Consider the following 13,117-nt stretch of genomic DNA (forward strand, 5'->3'; position numbering starts at 1 on the left):
CCGATTTGTACACAAATTAAAACAATATAATTAATGAAACTCACACAATCCCATAGCCTGTAAAATCATAGAAATAGCAACCAAAGGTTGCTTTTAACGAACTAACCACTAACCATGCACAGCTCAACCTGCCTGCTATGGGATCTATGCAGGGCTTGTTCTTGCTGCTATGATTGGGCCTCGAAACTTTTATCAACTACGCCCATCGGAATTAGGCTACACGCCTCTTCCTCCAAGACAACTCTGAATGGACATGGATGGAGAGATGCCGGTTTTAGAAGACCTATAGAAAGTTCAGCATAGCTTTGAACGGTTTCCTTTGGAAACAGTAAATCATCTACAAGGGAGTTCGTAGGACTTAAATGGCGGAGGAAGTATTAATACCAATCGATGAGAAATTCGGCGGGGTGAGTGTTTTCTTTCTTTTATCCAAACGGCGGGGTGAGTGTTTTCTTTCTTTTATCCAAACGGCCCGTGTGCAAGGCGGTGCGTTCGGATAGCGCACTGAGCGCACCGTGCAATAGCCTACCCACAAATTAAACGTGAGTGCGCTCCCGGTGCGCATATCCGAACGCATGGATTCCTATTTCCTAGTGGGTTATGGTCATTATTTTTCATGTGTGGTGAGTGCCTGAGTGGTGACTATATATTCAGCATCTCAAATCATTTTGAGGCCCTCCTATACACAGTTTAATGTTTGTCTTTAGTTCAATATATGTTTGTTTTGTAAACGCCATTGACAATGAAGGGGAAATTTGCGCCATAATGTAACTCATAATAACTCGTAATATTGTCTCTTTATTGTTAATGGCGTTTAATGTTTATGTTGGCACCGTTTGTTTTACATCTCATCACCTAATCAACATGAGTTAGACTTTAATAGCGCCCCTCACTTCACACTGGGTGTGATTTCCCCCCGCTATTGTCCTCAATCAAGTCAAACGGTGACAAACACAAACATATAGATCTTTGGCTGCATCATAGCCCACTTGTTAGCTATATGGATATGGGTGGAAGCTGTGAGAAAAAGACAAGAAAAATCAGGGCTCTTTTTCCAGGGCAGGGCAGGTCAGGTTGTGGCCTCCTGGTGGCGCTATAATAGGCCAAAGTGAAAATGGTGGGATATATTCCTCAGTCTAGTAGGAAAGTGCATGAAAGATTTCACGTAAATTGCACGCTGCGTTCATGATTTGAGGCTTTTTGTTCAAAACGGGCCAACCCTGTAAACTTTGAAAGCCAATGTTAGCCAATTAGGACAGAATATGAAATATCGGACAGATCGAGCGTTGAAACCGACCCGCGCAGAGGCAAACCAATCAGTCACAGCTACGGGCGGGATCTTGGCAGCACCGGGTGTGACGGCCGGCATCAAGCAGCGCCTGTTGCAATTGTATTTCCCAGCGTCACCTACACATTCAATATGATAGTGAGGGTTTTTGAAAGATCCACAGAATGAGAGGCCTGCTCTGCCGTAACATCGCAAAAAAAGGTTATGGCCATTTTTCTATACCACACCATAGACAACCTATATAAGGAAAACACCCTTGGCCTAAAAACAGCCATATAGCCGTCATCACAAATGTGAAGAGGTTAGTGAAGTGGCTATGGCCGAATTTAGGCCAAGGAGTGTTTTTCGTGCAAAACTAGTGCTTGGAATGTATTCAAAATCATGAAAACCCACTAGTTTGACATGTCACATGCTACTTAAAATATGATGAAATTTGAAAAACTTTGCCTTTGTCTATAGTGTGGTATACAAAAAGGGCCATAACGTTTCGCGATGTTTCCGGCAGAGCAGGCCTCTCATTCTGTGGACCTTAATGACCAAGTGAATAGAGAAAACACAATTAATATTCATGCCATGACATCACAGGTTAACCCATTCTGACCTGAGATCAGATTCATACGAGGTTTCCGCCGGACACACACTGGTCTGATGAACCCATTCTGACCTGAGATCAGATTCTAAAAATGTCAGTCGCTCTTCGATTTTTCAAAAATAGCAGACCTACAAGCTCGTATCGCGCCACTCGGTGGCGCGATATGAGCTTGTAGATCTGCTATTTTTCAATAGCTAAAGCATAACATGATGCTGACACCAAAATGGGTGCCCGGTCAGAATGGGTTAAACTCTATTCCTTGCGCTTTTGGGGTCCCCAGTGGGTCCCTCAACTACTGTATTGTACTGTCACTGTACTGTACTGTACTGTACTGTCACACCCGAAATCATGTAATGGCTGCTATAAAACTCTGCTTCCCGTCATGCAGCTGTGCACAGTGTGAAGCTCAACAGCGCCTGTGACTTTGTCGCCTGTTGGTACCCTAAACATACATACATACATACAGACAGACAGACATACAAAGGGATACACATTGCTGTTCCTTGGAGTGGCTGCACCACTCAAAAAGTCACACCCGTGTGAAGTGATGGGCGGTCTTATCATTAATACATCATCATACATCATCACATTCCGGCCAACCAACAGGCATGTGCAGGGAGGGTGGGTGTGGGGGGGGGGGGGGGGGGGGGGTACTAATCTCAAAAGCCTCAAAGTTCCCTTCCCTTAAAAAACAAACAGACAATGAAAATAAATAATTAATCCTTGGCCAATATCCATGGCCCAGGGCCTATGTGGCCGATAAGAGCCAATAAGAGCTTTTGGCCCTTCAAGACGAACACACTTGTTTGTTGCAGAAAAATGATTTTTTGGGGGGGATAAATCCGCTCCGAATTACTTACACATGATTACAGGGGTGACGTGACATTGTAATTGGCTTGCAAAATTAGTGGGAGGGACCTATATTAGCGAGTGTCCAGTCACTTCTTCAAATGATGGAATCCAAGTGGATCAGCCCTTTTGACCTCCAGATATGACTAAAGACCTAAACCCGTAAAACAGGGATAGATGCTTGCTTATGAGTTATGACGATTTAAAGCAAGAGAGAATGGAGTCAGACAGTCCAGGACGACAAGAAGCTGAAAACTGAAAAGTAGACCTTTCCACTACCGGTAGCCAATACACTATGCACACCTGACCAGCCTATTCTGTACTTTCTCTACCTTTGCCAGCCTATTCTGTACTTCTCTCTACCTTTACCAGCCTATTCTGTACTTTACCTGTACCTTTATTTCATCCTGTGGTCCTGATATGACATGGGAATTTCCCTTGGTATTAATCTATCTAAGACATTGGCAGGAAATCACATTCATTCACACTTTGTAACAGATGATCAGAATCAGGAGTAGTGCTGCAGCAAAGTGCAGACATGGTGCAGACTAGCCATGGTTCACATGGCGCTCGTACTTCCCGAGTGTCATGGCTTAATTTCCGCCTGTTTTACGCGATCACTACATTTACATTGTAAACGTAAACGTGTGCATAAACATTCAGATTCCAAATATAAATTACTCGCCACATGTGCCACGGGTGTTAGACATTTGCTGGTACAGAGATTAGCATTGCTGCATCCTGCGTTGTTTAATAAAAAGCATTTTTATTAAACAACAACAATAAAAACAATAAAAAGCTGTCATGATAATCATGGCAGTCATGTTTCAGGGCTAGGTGCAGACATCAACCAATGTACATCACCACGGTCGCATTGTGAGCTTGTAGATCTGCTATTTTTATTCTGGTTTTGACATTGACATGACGTTTTTCAAATAGATTTAAAAAAGTAGTAGTTTTCACAAAACATATGTAATTGGTGGTATTGGATTATCCAAGTCGGGATTGGTGTCGGACCCCAAAATGTGGTAACTCAGCCTGGAACTGAGACTTATTGAGGGGGATTGAAAGGGTTATTTTGAACTATGGGTACTTAGTGATGCCTACTGTATGGTTGTGCTGCTGGAATTTAGGATGGCAGCCAAGGGGTCAGCTGCAGGTTATTCTCAGCAATTTCACTGCATACACAACCTCTAGCTTGGTTAGATGTTGTGTGACACATGTGGCACTGGCTTTAAACATTCAGGGTGTTTGATTGTTCTTGCCTCATTACCACACAAAGTTACAATACCTGTTGTAAACGGCAATAGGATTTTCAAGCACTTATCTTATTCTTATCTGTTTTAATTTGGAACGAAGAGTTCAGTCCAACAACACCTAAGAGAAAGATTCATTAGCACTGAGGTGTTGTGGTCCTCTCCAGCTAATGCTCTCCTCTGACAGTAAACTAGGATGGCTGGACAAACAGTAGGCCATGCATGCTGGTCTTAGTCTAATGGGGTGCCAGCAGCTTGCTTGGTCTACTTCAGGTGTTCTCTGACTGGGTCATGCTGTTCTTGGCATAAGCCAGCATGGCACAGCACAGTACAGCACAGTCCAAAGCTCCTATGTTGCATAGGAGTCTATACTGTAGCTCATTAATGCTGCTGATAAATGCTATTATGAGACATTACTGAGCTAATTGCTTAACTGTACTAATCTGGCTATGGTCTAGAAGGTTTCCCACCCTGTGGTTCACGGACCACTAGTGGTACAGGGCATAATTACAGGTACTCAATGAGAAAGTCTCCTCAGACATAACCATAAACAAACCTGATACACCCATATACAGCCATGTCACTATTACTCACACATAACCATAGATCCGGTTCTGAGCCACAGATCCGACCTCTATAGTATACAGTATATACTGTATATGGTCATCATTTGCATAATTAGACCGACTGACCGACTTCAAACTCAGCGCGCACATCGGCGAGGACACAAGGCTGTGCGGAGACGTTGAGGGCACCTATACATCCATATAGGCATATCCAGAATCTCTGATCCAACCAATATGCGCTTATATGGGCAGGCCAAATTATATATTGTAGCAATGTTTAAATGTTATATTTAAATAATATTTCATAAGTCCATCAAATGCGAAAAGAAATTGAACTAATATGTGTCGGGGAAAAAAACTACTTGAAATGAAATGACTGCTATTATTGTGCTATTGGAGGAGTGGTTTAATCTACACTTTGTTTGAATGACTTGATCTTGACATAAACAATCCCAGAAATAAACATAGCATAATAGCAACAGTGAGTTTGTGTTGTGTGAAAATTCAGGTCATGTACTGTAAGCTGTTTTCTGTTAACCTCACCAAGCTGCTTATGTTAAGTTCATAGAGGCCTCACCTATAAAATATGTATTTACGTAGCATTGGGGACAAACAGTTTCTAAGCCATGTGGCCCATAGAGAAGGAGCCTATCTCCTGGACCCTCTGAATGTATCGCCACATCCAAATCCCGATGCTGAGTGCCAATTAAGCAGGGATCTTGAGCAAGGATTGAACCCAGACCTCCCAATCTCAGTGTGTACACTCTAACCACAAGGCCACTGAGCTATAGTCAACTAACACAACACCATAACACACCATCATCAGTATATCAGTATTATGTTAACCCATTCTGACCTGAGATCAGATTCTAAAAATGTCTATTACATCCTGACAGTTTCATTATTAACCCATTCTGACCTGAGATCAGATTCTAAAAGTGTCTTCGATTAAAAAAAAATAGCAGACCTACAAGCTCGTATCGCGCCACTCGGTGGCGCGATATGAGCTTGTAGATCTGCTATTTTTCAATAGCTAAAGCATAACATGATGCCAACACCAAAATGGGTGCCCGGTCAGAATGGGTTAAAAAATGTCACCTGTGTGAAGTGAGGGGCATCATCACGACATCATTCATACATCATGTATATTCTCTCGTCCACATATGACGTAATCTCTCCATTCATCAATTTGTCAATGGGAATTTAATTTGTGATGGGACAAAGATCTGCACTAGCTGAATATAGGAGAGGCTAGCGCCCCTCAAAAACTCATCTAATGATCATACAGTGCATGACTCTGATGAAGACCACAAGGTGGAAACGTTAGTCGTTCTCTTTGTGTACTTTAGCATATTTGTATTAAAGGCTCTAAATGTCCGTGCTGCTCCAGTCTCTCCTCCTTAAGCAAATCATGATGTCCTTGTACCTGTGAAGCACCGGATCAGCCTTAAGGCTTGAGGCGCGTTGGTAGACTCCCTTTGATCATACAGTGCATGAGATCAGCATGTGTGGTCATAGGAATGGAATGGAAGCTCACTCCGTAAACCACAGCACATCTGTTGATACATAAAAAATAGAAGGATCGCTAAGAAAACTATCGATATTTGCAGGCTAGCCCTATCGTGGTCTACTGAGGGAATGTAACCCCTAAAGGCCTATTCATAGTCTGGATTTTCGGTGGTAAGGTGACCACCGCTCCGGTGGTGAGCTGACCACCGGAGCTGAAATAACGTTGAGTGGTGGTGAGTAAAAACAGAGAGAAGGGCTGGAGCGGTGGCGGTGGTTTGCTCTTCACCGCGGCTCGTGACGTCATGTTGTAGTTCGGTGGTCACCCCACCACCGTAAATCCAGACTATGTATGAGCCTTAACCCTACTAATGTATGCTGTATACCCACTGAGCTTCTTCAGAGGGAATTTCATTCCTAAACTTGGTAATGCTTGTGGCATCCTCTACCTATTGCACGTACACTTTAAATGTAATCTTTAACACTGCAATTGTGTTCTTTATACTGATCAGGCAGTACCAGGATACACTTCAATGGTGCTTGGACTGTAGTCTTCTGAAATGTTCCTGTTCTCATGTTTGTCTTACTGTTACTGGGGGGGTAAGGGTAAGAAATCAAGGCAGGAAAAATAAAGAAGGTTTGAGCACTTTTGCCACAAAAAGTACGTTCCTGGGGGTCTGTATGTTCCGGGGAACCCCACACGGTAACTCGTTGGAACCAGACTCGTGCCCCGGTAGCGTTCCTGGATGTTGAGCACAGTATACAATACAATAAATGTATAGTTGTTTGTTTGTATTCTGCTGGTTTGTCATGCTTTGCTCTCCTTTCCTTCCTTCCTCAGCTCACCAGGTCACTGCTGGCAGTGGCTTTCCTATCGTCATTTGGAAGCTCCATGCTCTATGGCTACAATTTGGCTGTTGTCAATTCTCCTACAGAGGTGTGTACTGTTAGCACAATCATGCATCCATTATCATCATCATCATCATTATTAGCCTGAGCTTTGAAATATTGTTCATGATTTGGAAATGCATCCCTGGTTAACCCATTCTGACCTGAGATCAGATTCATACGAGGTTTCCGCCGGACACACACTGGTCTGACGAACCCATTCTGACCTGAGATCAGATTCTAAAAATGTCAGTCGTTCTTCGATTTTTCAAAAATAGCAGACCTACAAGCTCGTATCGCGCCACTCGGTGGCGCGATATGAGCTTGTAGATCTGCTATTTTTAAATAGCTAAAGCATAACATGATGCTGACACCAAAATGGGTGCCCGGTCAGAATGTGTTAAAGGAATGTTTTAGAAACTCATATTGGGAAATGGGAATATATCTCTTAGCCAATTCCAAAGATTGTATCTATAATCTGAATGAAAATGACCATCTTAATCCTTTTGATTGTGTTATTTGGAACGAACAAGTGAAAATATTCCCTGTTCACAGAGATAGAATTAACTGCGGATTCCACATTTCAAAATTCCAAAGCATGAGCAACATCCATCCAAGAAAGACACATGTCATCTTCATTATACATGAATAATTTCTTGTCACATGACGTGTACATCCCTTTACGACTGCTGGGTTGGAAAGTTAGATGTCGAGAACCATTCACTCTGTCACTTTCTCACATGGTTTGAAGCAAAAAAAATACATTTTAGGCTAAAAGATGAGGTGTATTTTGGGACAGCCAAATAATGCACTGACCAAGAGTACAGAAGTTTGAATTCGACTCTCATCATGTCTCATTTCCTAGCTTACAGTTCCTGTCTCTCCCTCTACTATACAACTAGTGTAAAACATTGAAGTTGTCAAAACAAAACATGAACGAAAGATACAAATATTTTCAGACAATAAATATTATCAATGATTAAAATAAGTCTACAGCTTAGTACAGTATCTGCTGTACACATTTATACAGGTAGATGTTGTATACCGGTACTCGAATATCTGTTGCTGCATAATATGTCGGTATAGCATTAGTAATCAAGGGATGAGCTGTGATGCTTCACCTAAAAACCTAGCTGTCTCCCTGGCTTTCGTGAGACTGATGAGGCACTAAACAAAACGTGAGTGTTGGATATCTAATTGTTGATTAATTCAGTTCCTGCGAAAGCTGAATCTCTGATTAACCCATTCTGAACGGGCACCCATTTTGGTGTCAGCATCATGTCATGCTTTAGCTATTTAAAAATAGCAGATCTACAAGCTCATATCGCGCCACCGAGTGGCGCGATACGAGCTTGTAGGTCTGCTATTTTTGAAAATAATCGAAGAACGACTGACATTTTTAGAATCTGATCTCAGGTCAGAATGGGTTATAATCAGACCAGTGTGTGTCCAGTGGAAACCTCGTATGAATCTGATCTCAGGTCAGAATGGGTTAACATTCAAATGAAAATAGTGACGACCAGTGCAGAGTGCACATGATGATCAAACGCTGCTTTATTGTCTGCGTGGAGTCACACGGACCACTGTGTCAAATGTGAAGCCAGCTCTTTGTCATACCATATCATCCTCTCCTTGTACAGCGTCATGTGCTCTGCCGAGCCGATATGGTCCATTCTCCGTGGTTCGGTATGCTATCTATGACCCCCCTGAACTGTCAAGCAATGCCTGTTTGGCCATGGACGGACTCACATGTGAGCGTGTCAGTCGGCCAATGTGACGAGGATAGGAATCGTATAACTGCCTCACATTGTGCTAAGACTTGATGATTTCTTAGACATGCTTTGTGGGCAAATGCAAACATGTCAGATCACTTCTTGACTTTTTCTTGCGACTATTAAAGTAACATGCACGTTGGGTTGTAAATTAGAATGATTAGATCTATTGTTTTTACACTATAGAATGCTTATGCCCAATTTGCCCAATTGTGGAGAAGCTTTTTGCAGGTCATAGAATGGTTAAGCAGAAAGGCTCTGTTTGAAAAAAGAAGTCTGAGCCTTCAACATTAATTGCACCCAGAGTTAGTTGGATATAGGGAATGACAAAAGATGAGTAAGGCAAGGTTAAACAAAGGAAAAGTAAGAAAAACAGGAATAGCATGGCATACAGTAAACACTGTAGGCCATGCTATATATTGTACATTATCTTTGGTGAGAACCACTTTTCTCACCTGCACTGTTTTAAACTAAACTAAACCACAGTAAACACAGCGCTCATAGAGAATCTTGTCGAACTGCATTTAGTTGGCTGCATGCCATCTTTGTGGGACCGTCCCCCTGAAAAAAAAGGTCAGGAGATTTAAATCAGTACTGAAGTCATGTGACGTTGTCTTGACCAAAAGGCTGCACATAAGTGAACACTTTCAACAACTGGAGCCTCTTATTCTTCTGCTCACCGTCACCTTAAGGCGGCGCACATCTCACAAGCTTACCTCTGTGTCTCACGGAGGGAGAACACTCTCACGCCCCATCTCATAATGTCCACACATACTGTATGCCGTACCTCTGCATTGACACCTCTCTTCTTTCACCTCACCAAGCTCACTTCCTCTACCGTGTCACATTTTGTTGCTGGCGGGCAGAAACCTTGTAACTCCATGTTTCTCCACATATACGTCTGTCTGGGGGTTTTATAAATATGTATCCAATGAAAAGTATTAACAAAAGCTTGTGACTAATTAATAATGACATTGGATCCATTTCCTATATAAAGTAACCGTTTTAGACATACAGGTTTACTGCCTGACAGTGACGGTATCTTCTACTCCCTATCATGAGCTTTAACACATTCTGACCTGAGATCAGATTCATACGAGGTTTCCGCACTGGACACACGCTGGTCTGATGAACCCATTCTGACCTGAGATCAGATTCTAAAAATGTCAGTCGTTCTTCGATTTTTCAAAAATAGCAGACCTACAAGCTCGTATCGCGCCACTCGGTGGCGCGATATGAGCTTGTAGATCTGCTATTTTTAAATAGCTAAAGCATGACATGATGCTGACACCAAAATGGGTGCCCGGTCAGAATGGGTTAATTAGAAGAATCCCAATCTAATAAAGCATGACCTACTGTACGATGAATTCACAAAAGGGTGCTTCAATGAGAACTTAAAGGGTAAGACCACTTTTTTTTGAGGTTTGGGTTGTGTAGTTACTTTGCCATGATGCAACTCTAAATGTGGACAAGAAATAAAAAAAAATACTGCTCCAGACCAGTGATTTGAAATTGATAATTCAAAATATGCTCCTCATTGACTTACATTGTAGCTAAAACAGCTCTCAAAGTCACTCTTTTAGTACGTAAACAAACACAAACAATGTTGATTCAGACAATATAGAGAATCACCAAAACTTGTGGTTTTATTTTTTCATAAATTCTTTATCTTCCTGTTGATTTGTCCATTTTATTGGGAAGAAAACCCGGACTGGATCCGTGGATCCGGATCCAGATCTTCAAATAGTAAAATCAACAGGAATCTAACATTTTTATGAAAAAATAAAACCACATGAGTTTTGGTGATGCTCTATATTGTCTGAATCAACTTTGTTTGTGTTTGTTTACGTACTAAAAGAGTGACTTTGAGAGCTGTTTTAGCTACAATGTAAATCAATGAGGAGCATATTTTGAATTATCAATTTCTAATCACTGGAGCAGTATTTTTTTATTTCTTGTCCACATTTGGAGTTGCATCATGGCAAAGTAACTACACAACCCAAACCTCAAAAAAAGTGGTCTTACCCTTTAACCATCTGAGGCATTTCATAATATAATATAACATTGCAAAATGGCCGTTGACCTTGAAATACAAATAATTTGTGCAGCCTTTTGCCTGTGTAGGGCAGTTGTAGCTCTTACTATTAAAGTTTTACACATGCCGATTGCATGTGTTCTTATAGTGCAAGGACTTAGTCTGTGTAGCTTGCTGCCAAATGATCAGCCCCAGTTGGCAAATTGAATTAGGTCTCTTCTTGCATCTTGGATGACTGGAAACATTTAGTGGAATGTGTCATTGATGGCCTTTCATTACATGAACTGGAACTGGCAGAACTTTACAGCATCAGCTGACCCACTGAAAGATTCACAGGGTTAATGATGTTAAACGGGCATGAATGGCGCTGCACTGAAACGTGGAAACACAGGAGCTGGAGTGTAACGCTGAGTAAAGAGACTACACAGTACACAGTCAAATGTGTGACTGCTATGATTACTCCTCAAACAACATAATGGTTCATAAAACTGTCAATGACTGTCAAACTGTCAAAATTGTGTACTTATATTGTGGTTAAAAACCTGTGGTTGATCTGAATAACCACAATATTTGGCCAGATCGAGGCCTTTTTCACTGGAGTAAACCGGGGTTAAGTCAAAACTAAGTGGCTTGCACAACAGATTAGCTGCTTCCGATTCAAATTTCCTAGACATATTTTGTGCATCAATCTGGACATTCCAAACTATTTCACTCACTCATATTTTTGTTCTTCTCTGCGCATTGGTTTATTAACTTGATTTGTTGAATGTGTTAATTCAACCATTAATCCACTCGCTTGACTGTTTATTCATGGATATAATTACATTACATACAGTACATCAAGGACTTCTACAATCAGACAATGAGGAGTCGTCATGGGATGAGTCTTGACGAGCAGACTCTCACTGTGTACTACTCCCTCACGGTGTCCATCTTTGCTATTGGAGGAACGTTAGGTGCCCTGATGGTGGGAACACTAGTGACCAAGTATGGCAGGTAAGGGAGTGTTGTTGGACGGATGCCTTACGTGTGTTTCTGTTTTATTACTTTATTTGCTTTGTGGGAAGAGAAAGTGTTCACATCACGGCACAATTGAATCATCACACAGCACAATTCAATTCATCAACGAATCACGATTCACCTGTTAATGATATGATTTGATTCTACAATGCGGATGTGGATGCATCTCAATTTTCTGTATTACTGCACATGACTGCTTCGTCATCGGTTAATACGAGCAGTCAGATACATGAACTAGTTTTAATTATGAACTCTGTTTTTATTTAGAAAGTGCTTTAACGTGATGTGTGTATAAATCACTCTCCTTCAATGTCACTTACTGAATGAGATCAGAGCTCTGTCCTTTTGTTGGCACTAACTAACTGTATATGGTTGAGTAAGCAGTAAGCAGTCATTACTGTGTGTGTGTTGTGTTGTGTTGTGTTGTGTTGTGTTGTGTTGTGTTGTGTTGTGTTGTGTTGTGTTGTGTTGCGTGCGTGCGTGCGTGCGTGCGTGCGTACGTGTGTGTGTGTAGGAAAGGTGCCCTGGTGAATTCTGCAGGACTGGTGTTTATAGCTGGAGGGTTCATGGGTTTCAGCAGAGCCTGCGGTTCTCCTGAGATGGTCATCATCGGACGCTTCATCACAGGCGTACACTCAGGTATTCACCTTTTTGAGGGGTCCTCCTATGCCCAACTTCGTCTGTTTGTGTGAATTTTAGCAATGATTTGATTGGCTGATCTTCCCATAGCGATGATTTGGCCGATCAAAGAACATAAAAAGTGAGGGCAAAAAACTGAAGACACAATTGTGATTGGCCGGAATGACATAAAAAGTGAGGGCGCCAATTGTGATTGGCCGGAATGTGATGATGTATGATGATGAGAGCGCCCCTCACTTCAACACAAGTGTGATTTTTTGAGGGATGCTATGCATATACAGCATTTGTCCCCTCACGTCTCATATTTGCCATTGACAATGAAAGGAGAAATTAGGTCATAATGTGCCTCAAATATGACGTGAATTTGAGGCAACACAAAAATTAAATGCCATTGACAACAAAAATTTTACGTCATATGTAGACGAGCAAATAGGCTAACCAATCACATAAATTCAGTTGTTCATGAGATGATGTATGATGATGTATAATGATAAGAGCGGCCCTCACTTCACACGGGTGTAATGTCTTTTAAATAGTATGTTCCATGTCTTAGCTTAGCTATGTGGTTGTTGTTGGTTTATTATTTATGTGATTCAAAGTCTTCTTTTTACCTGAACAAAAAAAAACAAAATACAAAATTACAATGAATCACACCTGGTTGTGCTAAATATGCCTGCACTAACATCTCTTGTTCTATGTCTTCATT

At 41.6% G+C, this 13,117-nt stretch overlaps 1 protein-coding gene across 1 annotated transcript in view; it reads left to right on the forward strand.

Annotated features, from left to right (window-relative positions):
* Positions 1 to 13,117, forward strand: part of LOC310859175 (solute carrier family 2, facilitated glucose transporter member 9-like) — a gene marked incomplete at both ends in the record, with an annotated part of 88,448 nt that overhangs the window by 63,061 nt on the left and 12,270 nt on the right. The window contains 3 exons of the mRNA XM_083765577.1: positions 6,899 to 6,994; positions 11,588 to 11,748; positions 12,287 to 12,411. Of these exons, the coding sequence (XP_083621703.1) occupies positions 6,899 to 6,994; positions 11,588 to 11,748; positions 12,287 to 12,411 (382 nt within the window). The remainder of the gene's footprint in view (positions 1 to 6,898; positions 6,995 to 11,587; positions 11,749 to 12,286; positions 12,412 to 13,117) is intronic.

This window comes from Protomyctophum parallelum, assembly GCF_964188405.1.
Source record: "Protomyctophum parallelum genome assembly, chromosome: 5".
In the NCBI taxonomy this organism is placed as follows: Eukaryota; Metazoa; Chordata; class Actinopteri; order Myctophiformes; family Myctophidae; genus Protomyctophum; species Protomyctophum parallelum.